General features: G+C 71.5%; 1 protein-coding gene across 15 annotated transcripts; it reads left to right on the top strand.

Annotated features, from left to right (window-relative positions):
* JAKMIP3 (Janus kinase and microtubule interacting protein 3) lies at nt 1-17,828 on the top strand (the record flags this gene model as incomplete). 15 transcript variants are annotated; one of them, XM_084246239.1, is made up of 21 exons in its annotated part: nt 1-135; nt 1,122-1,619; nt 4,283-4,498; nt 5,484-5,594; nt 5,785-5,931; nt 6,436-6,567; nt 7,347-7,382; nt 7,887-7,946; nt 8,275-8,403; nt 8,596-8,724; nt 9,378-9,461; nt 9,786-9,848; nt 11,235-11,333; nt 12,384-12,482; nt 12,581-12,634; nt 12,776-12,841; nt 13,390-13,458; nt 13,549-13,626; nt 15,809-16,012; nt 16,320-16,385; nt 17,778-17,828. In XM_084246239.1, the coding sequence occupies 21 exons, from the start codon at nt 1-3 to the stop codon at nt 17,826-17,828; spliced, it is 2,526 nt and encodes an 841-aa protein (XP_084102365.1). The 15 variants fall into 15 exon arrangements, with proteins under 15 accessions (XP_084102365.1, XP_084102364.1, XP_084102366.1 ...); XM_084246238.1 differs by having other exon boundaries at nt 5,481-5,594; nt 8,596-8,718; nt 12,581-12,640; XM_084246240.1 differs by having other exon boundaries at nt 5,481-5,594; nt 12,581-12,640; nt 15,851-16,012.
* Between the last annotated feature and the right edge of the window lie 1,660 nt (nt 17,829-19,488).

The following is a 19,488-nucleotide window of genomic DNA, read 5'->3' as shown; positions in this document are numbered from 1 at the left end:
ATGTCCAAGAAGGGCGCGGGCAGCCGGGGCCGGGGGGACAGGGCGGAGGCCCTGGCCGCTCTGCAGTCCGCCAACGAGGAGCTGCGGGCCAAGCTCACGGACATCCAGATCGAGCTGCAGCAGGAGAAGAGCAAGGTGGGCCCCCGCGCCTCCCCGCCCCAGCCCCCTCCCGGGGCCCGTCCTGCCCAGCGTCTGCCGCCCGGTCCAGGGTCCGAGGTCTGTCAAGGCAGCTGGCGGGAGGCGGGGAGGCACCCCCAAGCAAACACGTGTGAAGCCCAGCCCAGAGAGGACAGCCAGTTCTCAGCTGCCCCCGCCAGGCCCTGTCCGCCTGCACTGGCCCCGGGAGTGGACTGCTTCCCCCAAACTCTTCCAGTGGGGTCAGGCTGCAGCCCAGGCCCCTCTGCGTGGACGAGGCTGCAGGCGCCGTGGGCCGGGAGCTCCGGGTGCAGGGCCCTCCCCCGCCCAGATGCAGAATGGGGCAGAACCCCGGGGCAGGAGGCCCCAGACCCCACAGCCAGCGGGTCCTTCCGCGCTGGCAGCCCCGGGCGCCGCGGGAAGGAGCGTGAGCAGGCACGTCGGAGCCGCGGGGAGGCCCAGGGAAGGCAAGAAGGAAGGATTTGGGGAGTTAAAGACAAGCCCCCGCAGGGTCTCTCCCGAGGGCAGGTCTGAGAGGTGCCAGGCCCATCTCCCCGGGAGGTCTGGGAGGGGAACCCAGTTACTGGGGGCCAGTTGTTGGACCTCCACGCTGCCCAATGCCCTGACTAGATCAGGAAGGTGACCCCCCGCCCCGCCTGAGCCCACAGAGGTGTCCCGTGTGACTCAGCTGCCGCGACCGCCCTCCCGACCCCGTCAGGCCCTGGCAGGAAGGCCTTACCCTCCTGCCGCGTCTGGTTCTGTGAAGGGGTGATCACGGGGCTCGGGTGCGGGTGCCGGGCAAATGCTCACGAGCCCCAGGCGGAACTGGGTGCAGAGCGCCAAGCGACCCCTGCTTGCGAGCCAGGCGGGCACAGTCGCCAGGCTGGCACGTGAGGCCAGCCCCCCAGGCCCTGGGCGGGTGCCCCCAGGCTCGGGACCCCCAGGCCGTGCGCGCCAGCCCGCGGCAGCCCAGCCCTTTCTCACAGGTGAGCCGGGTGGAGCGCGAGAAGACGCAGGAGCTGCGGCAGGCCCGCGAGCACGAGCAGCACAGGAGCGCCGTCCTGCTCACCGAGCTCAAGAGCAAGCTGCACGAGGAGAAGCTGAAGGAGCTGCAGGCCGTGCGCGAGGCGCTGCTGCGGCAGCACGAGGCCGAGCTGCTGCGCGTCATCAGGATCAAGGACAACGAGAACCAGCGGCTGCAGGCCCTGCTGCACGCGCTGCGGGACGGCGCCCCCGACAAGGTCAAGACGGCGCTGCTGTGCGAGGCCAAGGAGGAGGCCAAGCGGGGCTTCGAGGTGGAGAGGGTCAAGATGCAGCAGGAGATCTCGGAGCTCAAGGGGGCCAAGAAGCAGGTGGAGGAGGCGCTGACCATGGTCATCCAGGCCGACAAGGTCAAGGCCGCGGAGATCAGGAGCGTGTACCACCTGCACCAGGAGGAGATCGCCCGCATCAAGAGGGAGTGCGAGCGGGAGATCCGCAGGCTGGTACGTGGGCGCGGGCGGGGCGGGTGGGCGGGAGGGGCCAGGAGGGGGGCGCGCTGGGTTGCGGGGAGCCACCTCCGCTCTGGGCACCGTGTCCAGCACAGCCCCACGGCTCGACGTCAGCCCCGCAGCCTTGCCAGCCTGACTCTCCACTTTTAGTTTGGTCCAGCACAAGCACCTGCAAGTTAGCCCCCCATGTCCCCCAAAAGGGCTTTGGAGGGCCTCCTTCCTCAAGACCGAGGTCCGGTGCAGGGCCAAGCAGGGTGCGTCCAGGCCCGGAGGGCAGCTCGCTGGAGGTCCCCTCCCCTCCCCCGTGGCACGTTCGCGTTGTGGGGAGGGCCTCCTGGGGCAGCACTCAGTTGGGGGGTCAGGAATGGCGCCTGTTGGTGACTCTGCCGCGCAGGCAGCCCTGGAGCGGGCGTCACTGGCATTGCGGCCGGGCACACTTGGGACCCTGGGATGTCTCCCGGGGGCACAACCGCCTTTGCAGCTGGCAGGGCCGCGACCACGCCGCGCTCCCATGCCGTGGGTCTCGGTTCCTGGAGGACAAGAGCTGCTCGGCCTGCGGCCCAAAAGGGGGCACCTGGCCCACTCCAGCCAGCCTGGGCACCGCAGCGCCTTTGCTGGGCCATGTGTGGGCGTGGCCCCGGGCCCCCAGGAGAGGTGGAGCCCCCCAGGAGCGGGAGCTCTGTCAGGAGGGGTGAGCTGTTCCAGGGAGGCGGCTGCTGGCGCCCATGCGCCCCCTCACGGGTCCCCACCCAGGTTCCCAAAGCCCCTTGGGGCGCCTCCTGGCTTCAGACGCCCAGGGAAAGCGCCGCCGAATCTGCTGATGCTCCTGGATTTTATCCCAAATCTTGGAGCCGGGTGCTGCATCGCCACATGGCTGGGGAAGGCCACGCCTTGACCCAGGGCCTGCGAGCTGCCCCCCGTCCTGCCGGCGGCACTGGCCACCGCACCTCTCTGCAGTCGGGGGTCTTGCCTGTCGGCCCCAGCCCCACCCGGGGCACGCGGGCTCTCGCCAAGTGGACCCGCCAAGCAGCAGCGCTTTGCAGAGAACAGGAGGCCCCTGACATGGCCCAGCCGTGCGGGGGACCCAGTCAGGGGCTCAGGATGCTGAGGGGAGCCCGCACGCATGCGGGCAGGCCCTGGGGTGCGGGAGGCTGTGCTGCCCAGCAGCCTAGAAGAAACTGTGGACAGTTGAGTCCCGGTCTGACCCGAACCCTAAGTTTGGCTGGAGGTGTAGCCCCCTGTGGGTCTCAAAGAGAAGCCCAGGGCAGGGGCCAGGGACGGGGTGGGTGCCCCCAGGGACTGGAGAGGGCAGAATGTCCAGGTTTTGTGCCTCCCCCCCACACCAGCGGGAGTGGCCTGAGGAGTCAGAGCTGCTTCTGTGGCCAGTGGGGGTGTCAGGGACCCTGGTGAGGCCCGAGCTGGTGGCTCTGCGGGTGCACTGGTCTCCCAGGAGAGGAGGCCCCGCCTTTCGCAGCTGCGTGGCCCCCTAGGCTGCATCCTGGGCGGGGAGGCGGCTCCGTCGTTGCCCCTTGGGGCGCCTGGCAGTTCTGGGGTTTCTGCCGAGACCCGAGGTGTCGGGTCCCGCTTGTCTGCCCGCACGGGGGTCCTCGCGGGGCAGCGTGGCCAGCGGCTGCTCCTGCTGTGTGTGCGCAGGGCGCCGGGCAGGGCCGCGTGGCCGGCTCCTCCGCTCGCCCTCCCCTGGGGTGCGTCCCCTGGGCCCCACGGCCCTCTGCGCAGGGAGACTCGGGGCCACGCCTGGCGCCGCCCCGGGCCTCAAATGCCCTCCAGCTTTAGAATTCCGCCGGGCCACCCGTGCAAGGCCCGGACCCAGCTCGGCACCCCTGCTCGCGCGGGCAGCGAGGCTCTGCCCCTGGCGCCCCTCTCTGGCAGCCTGGCACGGCCCTCTGCAGCCCGGGCCCTCACTGGCCGAGGACTCTGGGACCAGCTGCCCCCCACCCCGGGCCTCCGCAGTGGCGAGCTGTCAGGCCCTCTCTGCTCTGCTGGACAGGGCTGGCGCTTCTTCCCGGGGACCCAGGCTGCGGCGACGCACCCACGGGGTGTCATCTGGAGGACAGGCCCCACCTTGCAGCACAGCCCCCCGCCCAGGAGGCCCCATGGGGAGGGACAGGGGCCCTGGGCACCCAAGACAGCAGCCACGCCCCAAGCTCTCCCCGCGGCCCCAGGCAGGTCCAGCGGACGCTGAAACTGGGGCTGAGAGGGAGGCGACCGGGCCTCACGGCCCCTCTCCCGGGTTGGACACACCCAGGCCCATCCTTTGGTCTGGAGCCGCTTGTGCAAACCTTAGCTGGACGCAAGAGCCATTAAAAACAGCTCTCCCCGGGACGGGGGGCAGCACCGCCTTTCCATTCACACCAGGACATGGAGGGGTGGGCGGAGGACAGGGGCTGGCCGCACGGCTGCCCAGTCCTGCCGGCCCCGCGCCCTCCCTTGGCGGTGCAGGCATCGGGCTGCTCCCCCTCGTGCAGGCATCGGGCCGCTCCCCCTCGTGCAGGCATCGGGCTGCTCCCCCTCGTGCAGGCAGGCGCCGCTGCAGCTCGCAGAGCGCGAAGCCAGTGCAGGGCCAGGCCCGGGGACCCGCCGTGTGCAGCCGCCGTGTGCGCCCTGCCGTGTGTGACTGTGTTCTGTTCTCCTTGTAGATGGAGGAGATAAAGGTTAAAGACAGAGCAGTCTTCGTGCTGGAGAGAGAGTTAGGGGTGCAAGCCGGGCATGCTCAGAGACTGCAGCTCCAGAAAGAGGCTTTAGATGAGCAGCTGTCCCAGGTCAGAGAGGCTGACCGGCACCCGGGCAGCCCCAGACGGGAACTTCCTTATGCAAGCGGTGCAGGAGACGCCTCAGACCGCCCGGGAAGCCCCGTAAGCACCTCCCCGCGCTTCGCCGGCCACCAGGGTCACAGACAGACAGCGCCGCACAAGGTAGCTGGGGGGTCCGGAGCCCTGTTCAGAGCCCCTCCCTGGGCTGGGCTGGGCCGCGGCCGGAGCAGGGCCGCGTGCTGGCGTCAGGGGCCGGTGGGCCGCGCGCCCCTGCCCCGCAGCAGGCCCGGCCCGGCCGCGAGAGGCACGCTCTGTCTCCGCCCCGGGCTGGGCACCCCGCGCACCCCGCGAGCACAGCTTTGCCTTCCCGCTGGCGGAGCCTGGCCCCTGCCCGCCCACAGAGCCTGCTCGGGTCGGCGCAGCCATTTCAGCCTCCCCCGCGCCTTCACCCCCCGCGCGTTCAGGCCGTGCTGCTCGGACCCTCCACGGGCTCCGGGCGGCACGGGTGGCCGCAGGGGCTGTGGCGTCGCCGGCCGTGGCCGCTCCTCATCCAGCCCCGGTGGCTGGGGGACCCCGAGGGGCCTGTGCTGACGGGCCTCGCCGCGGCCCCTGGGCCAGCCCCAGCCTCTCCTGCACCTGCTGAATGAGGAAGCCCCGCCCCGCCCTCCTTGGGCTCACGCGGGTTTGCTCTGCGGACAAAACCACGTGCGAGCGGGCGGCCGGGGACAGCGCCGTGCAGGGCAGGGAGGGCCGTGCTAGCGCGTTGTCAGAAACGGCGGAGTCAGAGTGACAGCAGCCCCCACTGGGGGGCCCCGCACCGTCGCCCCAACTCAGACAGACCCTTAGCAGGAGCCAGAGGTTTTCAGGATTGCAGCTGAAGCCCCGTGTTTCCCAAGTGGCCAGGGACGCGATGCGGGGCTCCTGTGGGGGCCCCCGAGGGGCAGTGGCGTCTCCCGCCCGAGGCGCCCGCACAGGGGCCGGCGCGGTTCCGGGGCGCCGGTCACCCCGAGGTCCCGCGGCCTGGGGGGCGGGCGGGCGGGCGGGCGCGGGCGGCGGCTGCAGTGGGCCTCTGCTCCAGGAGCAGCAGCTGGACGAGAAGGACGCGCGGCGCTTCCAGCTGAAAATCGCGGAGCTGAGCGCCATCATCCGCAAGCTGGAGGACCGCAACGCCCTGCTGTCGGAGGAGAGGAACGAGCTGGTGAGGGCCCTGCCGGGCTGTGTCCGCGGGGCGTGTCCTCCGCGCCGCGGGGCTCTCGGCCCCGGTGTCTGTGCGGCGTCCAGGGGCGGCGCCGGCAGGACCGCGTGGCCCAGGCCAGGGGCCGGGCGGGCTGGGAGGGGCGGGGCCGGGCGGGGCCCTTCTGCCGCGTCACCGCGGGTCCCCGGTGCAGCTGAAGCGCGTGCGGGAAGCCGAGAGCCAGTGCCGGCCGCTGCTGGACAAGAACAAGCGCCTGGCCCGCAAGAACGAGGCCCTGTCCCACTCGCTGCGGCGGCTGGAGAGCAAGCTGAAGCTCGTCACGCAGGAGAACGTGGAGATGGTGGGCGCCGGCGCGGGGCGGGCGGGGACACGTGGGGTGCGCGGGGACCAGAGAGGCCATCCCCTGGGGGACAAACAGAGGCGAGTGGCCGCAGAGCCTGCCCCCGGGCACAGGCCGGCACCGCCCTCCCTCCCTCGCAGAGCCCCCCCCGCCGCCCCCCACCTGTCTCCTGCGCCCCGGGCCCGGCAGAGGCGCGAGAGCAGGGCCGCAGGCGCCCGGGCAGCCGGGAAGGGGGGCTTTCAGCGGACGCGGGGCATGCCCTCCGCCCCGGCACCCCTCTTCTCACACTCTGCCAGCCGGCAGGAGGGGCTCGGACCCGGCACGGTGCATCCTTGGGGTGCAGAGCGCCCCCCACGGGGGCTTCATAGCACAGCCTCGGTTTCCCCAGGCTCCCCAGGGCACCCCCCCCAGACCAGCGGAGGGGCCCGCGCCGCCCCAGGGCGAGCACAAAGGGCGGGTGGCCAGCAGGGAGGGCCGCGGCCCTGACCCCGTGCCGGGTTCCAGCGGCAGCGGGCGGGCGCCATGCGCAGACCCAGCTCCTTGAACGACCTGGACCAGAGCCAGGAGGAGCACGAGGTGGGCTTCCTGAAGCTGCAGATCCTGGAGCAGCAGACCCTCATCGACGAGCTGTCCAAGGTGCGGGCCGCGTCCTCTCAGGCCCCTTGGCCTCACCTCCTGCCCGTGGCCACGGACGCGGGCATGGGGCCGGGAGGCTGGCACCTGGCACCTGCTCCCGCCCCCTCCCCGGGGCCCCCGAGGCTGTGGCGCGGGCACTCTCCAGTCCTCTCCCTGCCCAGACGGGGCTCGGCCGCCTGCCCAGGGGTTCCCGGCCGCCAGGCTCAGACCCCGAGTTCATTCTCTCACAGCTCTGGAGCCTGACTCCAAAACCGGGGTGTTGGCAGCGCGGTGCCGCCTCCCCAGGCCCCACGGGCTCGGGCACCTTCCCCTGCCCCTCGCCAGTCTCCCCGCCACACCCAGCCCATGGCGGGCTCCTGGCATCTGCAGAGCCCCTCCCCAAAGAAGGTCACCGTCCCAGGACCTGGGGTGGACAGGTCTTGGGGGCCCAGTCCCTTGTGTATAGGCCTCATCCCAGTGGCCCTAGCGGCCAGCACAGACCATCCCCCTGGTCCCAACTCGGGGCTCCCGCAGCTGGCTGGGCCCTGGCTGCCTCTGCCTGCAGAGCAGCTGCCCTGCACGGGGGCCTCGCCACGGCAGCCGCCCGAGCCCGAGCCGAGCGATCACACTGCCGGGCAAGGCCCTGGCAACCCTCGGGAGCCCTCCGGCAGGGAGCCTCTCCGGGGCAGCGGGCAGCAGGCTGGGGGCAGCAGGCTGGGGGCAGCAGGCCGGGGGCAGCAGGCCGGGGCTCCCTGGGAGCCAGCCCCGCCCTCAGCCGCCGGCCTGTCCTCTCTCCCCAGACCCTGGAGACCGCCGGCTACGTCAAGAGCGTGCTAGTGAGTCTCGGCCTCCCCTCGGCGCGGCGGCGGCCCGGGCCGCACTGACCGGTGTCCCGGCCCCTCCTCCTGACTGCGCGCCCGGGCCCCATGCTGGCCTCAGGGGCACGGGGTCCCCGGCCTGGGAGACGCTGCAGCCCCAGCGCCCGCCTGCCGCAGGCCCCTTTGCTTGCCCGGGGCGCCCGCTGCCCTCCGCGGTGGCCGGGGCCCTTGCTCAGAGCGCACCTGGCCGGGCCCTGCCCCGTCTGCCCGCGCCTGTGTCTGCGCCGGCACCCCCGCCCCGCCGGCCCCCGCAGCCCCGCCCCGCCCCGCAGGCCTGGCCCCGGGCCCCTCCAGGCCGCAGGAGAGAGCCGGAGGGGGCGAGTGCAGGCACCCGCGGCGTGAGCTGGGGTCTGGGATGGGGCCGAGCTTGAAGTCCGCCTCCAGGCCTGCGCGGTGAGCTCGGGTGCGTCGGGCTGGCCAGGCCGCCAGCCACACGGAAAGCCCCTCCGCTGGCCTTTGCAGGAGCGAGACAAGCTTCTGAGGTTCCGGAAACAGAGGAGGAAGATGGCGAAGGTCCCCAAGGTGCGGGCGCTGGGGGAGGGCAGGGCCCTTGCTGCTGCGGAGTGACCGGCCGTGCCCAAGGGAAACGCCGTGCGCTCCAGCCGGGGTCACCGACCGGCCTCCTCTGCCTTTCCGGGGGACGAGCAGGAAGCCCTGCGGGGCGGGGCGGGGCGGGGGCGTCCCGGGCGTGAAGCCGCTGCTGTCCGGGCGCAGTTGGAGATAAACCTGCGCTGGAGGAGGCGCTTCCCACACCGGTGTCCTCGTGGCCGGGCGCCCTCCCGCTGGGGGCCTGGGGAAGCCCGGAGCGGGCGCCGGGGCGGGCAGAGCTGACCGGGTCCTCTGGCGGCAGCCGGTGGTGGTGGAGACCTTCTTTGGCTACGACGATGAGGCCTCCCTGGAGTCCGACGGCTCGTCCATCTCGTATCAAACAGACAGGACGGACCACACCCCGTGCACCCCGGACGACGACCTGGAGGAGGTACCGCGGCGGCTGCCTCTGCCCGCGGGCCTGGCTGGGGCGGGAGAGTGGGGCCCCCACAGCCGCTTCCCTCGCCGAGCAGCGAGCGCGGGCGGAGGGCCCGGCAGCAGCACGGGCAGCCACGGCCAGCGGGGCCCGCGAGGGCAGCCGTGCTCGGGGCCGGCAGGGGGTGCTGATGCCGCGTGTCTGCAGGGCATGGTCAAGGAGGAGACGGAGCTGAGGTTCCGGCAGCTGACCATGGAGTACCAGGCGCTGCAGCGCGCCTACGCCTTGCTGCAGGAGCAGGTCGGAGGGACGCTGGACGCAGAGCGAGAAGTTAAGGTCCAAGCGCCTTCTACTCCAGCGCGTGCTGCCCCTCCCGCGCGGCCCCGCCTGGGCAGGGCACGGGTGCCCCCCAGGGCCCGGGACACTTGAGGGGACGAAGGGCCAGGGCGGGAACAGTGCTGGCCATGGCCTGGCTACAGTGGACCCTCAGGCCTGGGCCAGCAGGCACGGGGCCGCTATGCTCTTAGGGCGAGGCTACCACCCTGGCATCCTGCCAGCTTCTAGGGAGCACAGGGACAGACGTGACAAGTGTCCAGCCCCGGGAAGCCCCTCCTGGGCAGGGCCCCTCTGGGGTAAAGGACTCTGGGCCAAGGGAGCAGATCAAGCCAAGGGGGTGGGCAGCGCTCACAGCAGAGCTTGGCGAGGGCCCGTGTGGGGAGCGGGGCTGGGCCTGGGGGCGGGCGGGCACGGGGCGCAGGGGGGTGTGAGCCGCGGACACAACGGCCTGCACTCCTCACGCCTCCGGGCTGGGCAGCCCTCGCTGGCGCCCAGGGGCTGGCAGCTCCCTGCCTCACGTCCCGTGTCCATCTGCCCTTTCCAGCACCTCCGAGGGTGGCGGCCCCTCCCAGGCAGGCGGGCGGCCCTGACCGCTGGGTCCCTGCGCGTGTCCCAGCTCAGAGAGAAAACTTGATGCGTCCCCCGTCCCACAGACCCGCGAGCAGCTGGAAGCAGAGGTGCAGCGGGCGCAGACGCGGATCGAAGACCTGGAGAAGACACTGGCCGAGCAGGGGCAGGTGAGCGGCAGCCCGAGCGGCCCTCCGGCCAGGCTGCCAGGGTGCGGCCGTTCTCCCCGGCGGTGCGGGGTGTCTGCACCTCCTACTCTTGCGGCCACTCAGGCCCCTGACCCGCCAGGGCCACGCAGGCCACATGCCAGGGTGCAGGGTCTGTGCTCCCCGAGCGGGTGCTGTCTGCGTGGGGCACAGCCCCGAGCAGCGGCCTCACCAGCTGCCCACCCAGGGCCCCAGGGCGACGGCAGGTCGGGGTCTGCAGAGGCGGGTGCTGTGCCTGGCACCGGGTCTGCTGTGCGTGTCCGACCCCGCAGGCCTTCTGCCCCCCAGGACATGAAGTGGATCGAGGAGAAGCAGGCGCTGTACCGGAGAAACCAGGAGCTGGTCGGCAAGGTGCGCCGGACAATGTGGGCTGTGGGGCCGTGCTGTGGGGTCTCCCAGCCCCTCCCCTCGGGGCCCCAACACCCCAGACCGGACCTGGTGGTGGTCTGCGGTGGCACCCCAGGCTGCGCAGGCACTCCTGTGCACACTCACGCACACAAGCTCCCATAACACGCGGTGCGCACGGCCACAGGAATACTGCCGTGGGCACACACGTGCAAGCGCGGGAGCCTGTGCACACAGACACACGTGCACATGCAGACACGTGTGCACATGAACATTCGTGCACGTGGAAACATGAGTGTGCAAGTCATGCATTCGCATGCACACACTTCATGGTCGCCTGTGCATAAGTTACACACACTTACATGTGCACACTGGCCTGTGGACACCAGCATTCGCCTGAATGTCTGCATGCTGGAGAGAGCACCTGGGTGTGACGTGTACATGCACGGGACATGCACATACCACACGTCGCCTGCGTGCACACGAAGCTCTCACATGTGGCTTACAGACGAGCATGTGCAACCGGTCACGTGCATACCTGTATGACACGCTGTGCCCAAGCACACAGATGCTGCGTGCTCACTGGACTCGTGTGCATACCCACACACGTGCACACTGCACAGTCACACCCCCGCACACGTGGGGAGGCCACACAAACACCTGCGTGCACCTGCTCGTATGCACACTCAAACGTGCCCACGTGCCCTCAGAGCCCTGCTCTCTGGTTATGAGGTGCGTGGGGTCCCCTCTGTGGCCACAGGTGCTCCCAGAGACCTGACCAAGCCCAGGACACAGCCTTGTGGAGGCCCAGGCCCAGCACATCCCCCACTGGGAGGACCGCCCCCCTCCACGTTCTTCTAGGCCCCTTCCGCGTGTCCCAGCAGGCTCCCGAGCTCCCATTTCAGTTGAGGGAGGTGGAACACCCACGAAGCCTGCCTCCTGCATGTCCCCCGGCCTCCCGGCGGGTTTCCCGGCCTCCCGGCGAGTCCCCTGGCCTCCCGGGCTGCAGAGTGCTGGGCCACACAGCCGCCAGGGCCCGCCTCACCAGACGCAGACATGCAAGTCCAGCGTTAGCGAGGTGGTTCTGTGCTGCAGCCGTGGCCACACCCTCCATCGCACCACATGCCCCTCGGGCTCCACTGGGTCTGGTCACGGGGAGGCGGGCGCTGTCCCCTGGGCCCTTCTGGCCATCTCTGCTGGACGCCCTGCAGGGCTCAGGGTGCTGCCCACGCTCCCTCTGGCGCCCGGGCCTGGCCTCCCCCAGCACAGTCAGAGGGCAGAGACTCCCCCCAGAGATGCCCTCCGGGCAGCCAGTGGCTGGCCAGCCCTTCACAGGAACAGCCAGCAGCCACAGGGCAAGGGCGGGAGATGACCCGCGTGGCCTATCTTCAGATCAAACAAATGGAGACAGACGAGGCTCGGCTAAGGCACGAGGTCCAGGACGCCAAGGACCAAAATGAGCTGCTGGAATTCCGGATCCTGGAGCTCGAGGTGCGGCGCGGGAGCCAGGTGTGGGGTGGGGGTGCAGGCACAGGCATGGGTGAGGGGTGCAGGGCAGGGGCGCAGCACGGGGTGGCAGGGGCACGGGCATGTGGCCATGGGCCGGCAGGCGTCAGGGCCCTGGCCGCCTGGCTTCTCCCCAACTGACCCAAAGGGCCATAAAGGGTGCACGTCCATGAGCGAGGGGCCAGGGCAGCTGCGCCCAGTGGGCATGTGCCCAGGGTGCCCTGGGCCGGGGAGCCTGTTCTGGAGGAAAACTAGAGCAAAAGCCAAAACAAATGGACAGAAGCGGGCGCAGGGTGGGCAGTGACCGCACTGGTCAGTCCTGCAGCAGCAGCAGCAGGATGGCCCTGGGGTCAGGCCCGGAGCCCAGGGGACAGGAGGGGCCGCGCAGGGGCCAGGCCGCTCTGCCTGTGCTCGGCCGCCTGCCCAGCCACGTTCTCCGCTGTGGCCCCCAGGGAGGGCTGGCCTGGACACAGCCCTGTGGTCCTCCCACCGCCCCCCCAGGCCCGAGCCCGCCCTGCCCCATAGTCGCCACTGCAGCGGCCGCCACAGCCCCGTCCTTGCAGCCCAGGGCCCGGTGGCCAGGAGGCTGGCTTGCGAGTGGTGCCCCCTGCGGGACCCGAGACCCAGCTTTGCAGGGCGCCTCCCTGCCCTGTCCTCCTGGTCTGCGCCAAGCGTCCCCACTCGGCCCTGCTTGCCTTCCGCGGAGGACACTGATTCTATGGAGCTGCCCCCAGAGTCTCCCTGCCTGCCTGGGGCGTGGGGCTACTTGGGCTCCTTGCTGCTCCTGGCCCTGGACCAGGAGGGCAGCAGCGCTGGTCACTCTGTTCAGGCCATGGGGACTGCTCCAAGCCTTTGAGAGCCTCCGGGGACTTGGGAGGGACCAGCCAGTCGGCCCGGGCGGGGTCGGGCCCCGGTAGGCTGGGGCAGGCAGGTCGGCCCGGCTGCTGTGGGTGCCACGGGGGCTGCATGTCCAGCTGCGGCCCTGTGTCCTCGGTGTCGCCCGTGTCCCGAGGGCCCAGCCGCTCTCTGTCTTAGGAGCGGGAGAGGAAGTCGCCGGCCATCAGCTTCCACCACACGCCCTTTCCCGACGGCAAGAGCCCCCTCCAGGCCTACTGCGAGGCGGAAGGCGCCACAGTGAGCGCCCCCTCCACACCCTCCCCTACCCCCCACCCCCGCCCGCCCGCGCCCCCGCCTGGCCGCCGCTCACCCACCCGGCCACTCTCGGCCTCTAGGACATCGTGGTGGCCGAGCTGATGAAGAAGCTGGACATCCTGGGAGATAACGCCGTAAGTGTAGGTGCCTCTCCTGACTCGTGCACCCCGGCCCCCCGCGGCCCCATCCCCCATCCCCACCGCCCCCCGCCACCCTCCCCCGCCCGGCCTGGCTGCCCGAGACCCTGCCCGACGCGGCGCCTGCTCTGGCTGCAGAACCTGAGCAACGAGGAGCAGGTGGTCATCATACAGGCCCGGACGGTGCTGACCTTGGCTGAGAAGGTAATGGACACGCCTGGTGCCCCGGGCACCCCGGGCCGGGCTGACATCGGCGGGGACAGGGTCCGGGGCGGGTCTGTCCCTCGTCTCCGGGGTCTGGCGCGAGCTCGGTCAGCCCACCGCGGCGCGTGATCCGAGGGACTGTGCCGCCGACTGCCTCGCGGCGCTCTGTCCCGCCCGCCAGGACGCTCCGTGGCGACCCTCGCCCACCCGGCCCGCCCGCGTGGCCAAGGTGTCTGGCGCCAGCCTGCCAGCTGAGGGCCGCGGCCGGCCAGGGCCCTCGGGGAACGGGCTCCGGGTCCGTCTGGGAGGGTGTGCCTCACCTTCCCGCTCAGGGCCTCCCAGCCGTGCGCCCCCTGGCCCGGGGAAGGCAAGGGGCACGTCCTGGAGACGGGGCTGGACCTGCCCGCAGGCTGGGCACGGGGCTCAGGACCCGCCAGCTCTGACCCCCTCGGGCAGAGGCCTCCATCCCCCCCTCCCGGGCCCGCTCGGGCGGGCACGTGTTCATGGGGTGGCCGAGGGGCAGGGGCACCGGCTCTGTTTGTGTCCAGTGGCTGCAGCAGATCGAGGCGACGGAGGCGGCCCTGCAGCGGAAGATGGCCGACCTGGAGAGCGAGAAGGTGGGGCTGGCCGCCGGGCGGGGGGGTGCCCGTGGCCGGGCGGCGGGGTGGGGGGTGCCGGAGGCCAGACCCTGGCGTCCTGTGTCTCAGGAGCTGTTCAGCCAGCAGAAGGGCTACCTGGACGAGGAGCTGGACTTCAGGAAACACTCCCTGGACCAGGCGCACAAGGTGAGGATGCGTGGCCGCGGGAGCGGAGGGGCCTGAGGTCACCCCGTCCAGGAAGTGTCCAAGGCCAGTGTGGCCCTGGCCCCCGGGGCTGCTCCGGCAGCAGGCCGGGCCCTGGCTACACAGGCAGCGCTCGGGTGAGGGTCCCGGTGAGCTGGGCCAGGGCTCGGAGGCTGGCGGGCGCCTGCCAGTGCTTGGGGAAACGGGTGTGCCCACCGTCGGTCCGGCCGCTCGCCCAGCTGACCTGCAGGAACTCCGGGCACCGCGACAGTGTCCCTGAGAACAAGGGGAGCTGAGGTCCCACAGTCACCCAGGTGGTGTGGGGGCCCCACACTGAGCTGGGACACCCTCCCTGGGCACAGACGCTGGCCCTGGCTCTGCACGGCGCGGGGGATAGCGGGTGGCCGCCTGAGGAGCGGGTTCACAGCCTCAGCCAGGCACCGGGAGGCCCTGCCGCGTCTGGGGTGCGGCGCCTCGCCCGGCTTTGCCAGTGCCCAGCCCTCGGACAGCTCTGGCTCCTGGCAGTTGGCTCGGGTCTGAGCCTTCCCCCAGGCAGGTGGCACCAGCCAGCCCTTGCCACCCACTGTCACACGGGCCTGGCGACACGTAGCTCTCAGCGGCAGCGGCCTGTGGTCCCGGAGTGCAGGAGGGGCCTGGGGGCGGGCGCTGCGCAGGGAGCCACGGGGTCCCCCGGCTGCTGTGTGGGGGTGCGGGCCGGCCCCAGGCGGGCCAGGGTCTTGCTCTGCTGTGTCCGCGCTGACTGGCACAGCCAGGGGGTTGGGGTGGCTGCGCCTTAAACACCAGTGCCTCTTAATGATACCAAACACGGCCTCAGTTTCCCTCGGCCGATAAAAGGAAACAGTCTGAGGAGGAGGAAGGTGGTTTGATTTGCCGGCAAACAGGAGGGCGCGGGCTCGCGTCTGAACGCCCGTCCTGCTCCTGGGCGGGGGGCGGGGGGCGGGGGGTTCACACACAGCAGGAGAACGGCAGGGAGGGGTGAGGGTCTGCAGAGGGGAGGCGGGCAGGGCGGGCATGGCCTGTGACGGGGGCGTAGGAGGCCCGGGGGGGCCGCTTGCCCGGTGAGCACCCGCCGTCCTGACCGTCCTCTGAGGGGCGTCCGTCCCTGTCCTTAGACGGCGAGGGGCGAGCGTGTCACGCGCAGCAGCGAGGGCTGCTTGGCTGGGGGCGGCGAGACCGGCCTGCGTCACTGCAGCATTAGGGGCCCCACGGCTCCCGCCCAGGGGCCAACCCCCCCGTGTCTCCCCACTGGACGCCCCTCCCCACAGAGGCAGTGCCCAGCCGGCCCAGGACTCCGCGCCTCTGGGCATAGGGCCTGGCTCCCACGTGCCCGGCCAGGCTGGCCCCTTCTCCTGGCCTCCTCCCTGGGCCTGTGGGGCCCCGGGCCTCTCCACGAGGCCCCCATCGGGACCCCAGGGTCCACCACAGGCGGGGAGGCTCTGGGCTGTGGATGCGGTCACTTCGGGTTCTCAGGGCTATTCCCCAGCCAGGAGTCGCCCCCAGGCTGTGGGGGAGCTGAGCCCACCACGAGCTGCCACGGCTGGCGTCTCTCAAAGCCGCGGGAACCTCCCTGCACTCAGGCCCGCCAGCCAAAGGAGGCGAATTTGTTTAGAGAGAGAAGAAGCTTATTAAGGAGAAAAGAAATTGAGATAAAGTGGGGCCCGCAGGCGGGGGAGCAGGCCGGGGAGGGCACAGGAGCCGCGTGCACGCCTCGGAAGTGGACGCTGGCCTTCCCCGAAGGCTCCGGAGCCCGTCTGCCCCGTGGCTGGCTGGTCCGCCGGCCTCGCTCACTCTGCCTTCACGTAGCTGCGCCCGGAGTCACGCCCCCGTCCCAGCCTCTCCTTAGACCCCTTCTTCTTTATGGTCCTTGTTCCAGAAGGTCCTGCTGCCCCTGGTCCTGGGGTGTTGGCTTAGTCCCCTGTGCAATGCGCTGCCCTCACCTCTGGAGCCTCCTTCCTCCTTGAGGCTTCCCCAGCTCTCTTCTGACCCTGGGGCGCCCACCGGCCCCTCCCCTCCGGGCTGTCCCCGCTGAGGCCCCCCAGAGCCAGGAAGCGAGGCTGCGGGGCGTCGCGAGCGGTGGGCAGACGCCTTTGCTGGGCCCTGGCTGGTGCCCAGGCGGGTCCCCCTGGCGAGGGCGGCGGTGCCGAGCAGGGCTGGCATCCCGCAGCGCATCCTGGAGCTGGAAGCCATGCTGTACGACGCGCTGCAGCAGGAGGTGGGGGCCAAGGTGGCGCAGCTGCTGTCGGAGGAGGAGCGTGAGCAGCTCAGGGGGGCCGTGGAGCAGTGGAAGCGGCAGGTCCTGAGTGAGCTGCGCGAGCGCGACACACAGATTCTGCGGGAGCGCATGGAGATGCTGCAGGCGGCGCAGCAGGTGCGGGGGCGGGGCCTGGGCGGGGCCTGGGCGGGGCCTGGGCGGGGCCTGGGCGGGGCCTGGGCGGGGCCTGGGCGGGGCGGGGACTGGACGTGGGGCGGGGCCTGGACGTGGGGCGGGGCCTGGACGTGGGGCGGGGCCTGGGTGGGGCGGGGCCCGGGCGGGGCGGGGCCTGGACGTGGGGCGGGGCCCGCATCAGCCTTTGGGAGAGCTGCCGCCCCCCACGAGTGGAAGTCTTGAAAGGTTTCATTCACTCACCTTCCCAAATGCTCTGGCTACGGGAGACCCTCCTGCTTTGATGTTGCAGAGAATCAAAGAGCTAGAAGAAAAGCTAGAAGCCCAGAGGAGACAAATAAAGGAACTGGAAGAAAAGGTAAAATGAGTGGCGCTCGGGGCTCCCCTTCGGGGCTCACGCAACGACGGGGGCGCACCCCTCCCGCGGAGCCCTCGAGGCGGGCCTGGGTCACCTGCTCTTGCAGGCTCCAGGACAGGAGCCAGTCTGGGAAGGTCACCGAGGGCTCGGTCCGGGGCCCTGTGCCCCCGGCGGCCACGGTGCTGCTGGACCAGCACCCAGGGTCCAGCCCGTGCTCGGCCCGCCAGGGGCGCCAAGCATGCGGGGAGACCCCGAGTCCCCTCCCCACGGGCCGGAGGACACGCCTGTCCAGGGTGCTGTTTCTGTCCTCGTGCCAGGCGCCGCCAGGGCTGGGGGCAGCAGGCAGGCGTGAGGCTGGCCCAGAGCCTCGCTGATGGGCTGGGGGACCGCCCTCCCTTTGCTGGACCCGGCGCTCTCTAGACCGGGCGCAGCCCACGCCAGGCTCTCCCTCGGGGCCTGCTGGGTCTCAGGCGGTTTTGTCTGAGGCTCGAATGGTAACGGCCAGACGGCCTCCTCGCTGCCGGGCCCACGTGACCTCCGTGTGTGCAGCGCTGAGCTCGGCCAGAGCCCGCCTCTGCCTGCCCCTGCCAGTGAGCACAGGGGCCGGTGGGGGCCCGCCAGGGCCGCACATCCCCCGGTGGGAGGAGCCATGGGGTCTGTGCTCGGGGAGAGGCCCCTTGCCGGCCCCCCTCTCGCGGCAAGGCCGGCCCTCCCTGGGTGCCGCCATTGGCCCAGGGTAGTCACGGCCCCTGAAGCAGGCCCGGCCTGGGCGGCGCCCGAGAGTGAGGATTTGCTCCCCAGACACCAGCACTGAGGAAGCTCCCCAGGCCTGGGGTGGGGGGTGGTGCGCCCCAGGCTCAGTCCATGAGCACCGTGTCCCTTGTGTCCTGACCGAGAGCACCTGCCGAGGCGCGTGGGCATCTCCAAGCGGGGCCTTTATTCTCTCAACCGGGGGGAGGCAGACCCCTTCCTAGCACCTGGGCCGCTGCCAGGCCCTGTCCGAGGGGCTGCCCCGCCCCGCCCCTCCCCGCCCTGCCCCCCCACCCCGAGCTCCAGGTGGGACACCTGCGTGCGAGCGCGGCTGCATGGTCAGGTGTGGCGGGGCTGGGGCCCGGCTTGGCAGGGAGCGCTGGTGCTGCAGGGTCCTGACCCTCCCAGCCTGCTGGTGGGCACAACCCGCCGGCCACAGGCGCGGGCTGGGCCGCCCCACACGGGACGCTGGCACCCGAGAGGCCCTCCTTGCCCGCCAGGACACGCCAGCCTGGCCTCCGGTGGGCGGGGCCCGAGCAGAGCGCGCCCCGTTCTGTCTGTCTCAGGCGGGTTCTTGCCAGAAGCACCACCAACGCTCTTCTCTCTCTCTCCCTCCCATGTCTGTCCTCCCTTCCCTTTCAGTTTCTATTTTTGTTCTTGTTTTTCTCCTTAGCGTTCATTCTCTGGTCGTAGCTTGCCTGGGCTCCCTGGCCTGGTGAGTAGGACGCGGCCCCGCCCAGGGCCCGCCCCGGAGCTGTGCTGTGGGCCGGCAGGGGGGCTGCGCTGCGCCGCCACCTTCAGGGGCTCAGGTCGGGGCCTCCCCACGGGGGCCGAGGGGCGCAGGAAGAAGCCCCGACCCCAAGTGTCTGCTCCGGCGTCTCGGTGGAGCTGGTGCAGCCTTCCCTGTCCTCCCGCCCTGCTGGCGTCGGAGCACCCTCGGGTTGGGCCGTCCGGCAGGCGCTGTGCTCTCACACGCGGGCTCTTGCGGAGGCTGCACAGGACGGGGTGCCGTGGCCTCAGCCCAGAAAGCTCGGCGCCTGCCCGCTTCCCCTGCGTGACCGAGCCCGGCGCTCCCGCTCCGTCCTGACCCTGCCCTCAGGGTGCCCACCCCTGGAGCGGTGGCTGTCCAGGCTCCCCCAGCCTGCCCCCGGCCCCGCTGCTCGCAGCCCCCTGACCTGCGTCTGTGTCTCTTCTTCCAGCCCCCAGAGGAGCCAGACCCTCCTCCTGCGACGGGGCCAGAGAGCAGCGGGCGCCCGGGCTGCGGAAGGAGACGCCTCGTCCCGTCCCTTCAGCCCCAAGATGCCTGGTGTCCGCAGGCCCCCCCGCTGGGGAGGAGGCAGAGGGGCTGCTGAGGGCTCTGAGCACGGGATCCCCGCAAGGAGCCAGAGCAGAGCTAGTTTTGCTGACCGGGTCCAGGCTGCTAGACCTGGGCACCTCCCGGGGGCGCAAGGGCCCCGCAGAGCAGACGCCATGGCCCTCCGCGCGAGCCGCTGAGCCCATCTTCGGCGTTCCGGGAGGACAGTCCACGCAGCCCCACAGTGGTCGCGCAACAGCTGGGGCGCAGGGCCATTGCCAGCAGGGGGCCGGCCACAGGACCTCCGAGGCCGAGCGGTGACACCAGGTGGGCGGCCGTGCTGGGCCCGGCCCCTGCTGAGCGCGGGCTGCGGCCCCCTGTCTGCGCCCCGTGCCTTGGCCAGAGGGCGGCTGCTGCAGCCCCCCTCCTTGCCCGGACGGGACTACATCCGCCCCTGAGCCTCTGAGGAGATGGGGCCTGACCGGCAGGAAGATTCAGGGGGCGTGGTCACCACGGTGGACGAGGATGGACTCCCGGAAAGGCCTGACCTCCCCCAGCGAAGCCCAGGCCAGAGGCCCCGCCCGAGCCCATGGCCGCCCTGTCCAATGCTCTGGCCTGGCACCCCACGGCAGTGCCCAGCAGGGACCGCCCCTCCGCAGCAGCGAGGCGAGGGTCCCGCCACTCAGGACACCAGCCGGTAAGGGGCCGCCCTCCTCCGCGTCGTTGTGGGCGCTGACACGCCTCTGGGTCCGCCTCGCCTGGCCTGGGGTGGGCTGCGGGGCTGGGATGGTGCCCGTCTGCAGCGGGCGTCCAGGCTCTGCCGGGGGTGTCCTCTTACTCAGAGCTCAGCCTAAGAACCCAAACCAACCAGCCGGGCGCTCCAGCCCTCCCGGACTAGAACCTGAGCCCCTGACGGCTGTGACCCGGGGCCCCAGCCTGGGCACTGCCTGCCAGGCCCCGGGGCAGGGCCAGCGCCGCCCTCCACCAGCAGCCCCCAGAGCGGCCCCTTGCTGACTGCTGGTGCCAGCTTGAAGGCACCAAGGCAGAGCCCGAGCACAC

The sequence above is a fragment of the Talpa europaea genome, assembly GCF_964194135.1.
Source record: "Talpa europaea genome assembly, chromosome: 10".
Taxonomy (NCBI): Eukaryota; Metazoa; Chordata; class Mammalia; order Eulipotyphla; family Talpidae; genus Talpa; species Talpa europaea.
The sequence above is the reverse complement of the archived record's forward strand: the minus strand, read 5'-3'. Positions and strand labels throughout refer to the sequence as shown.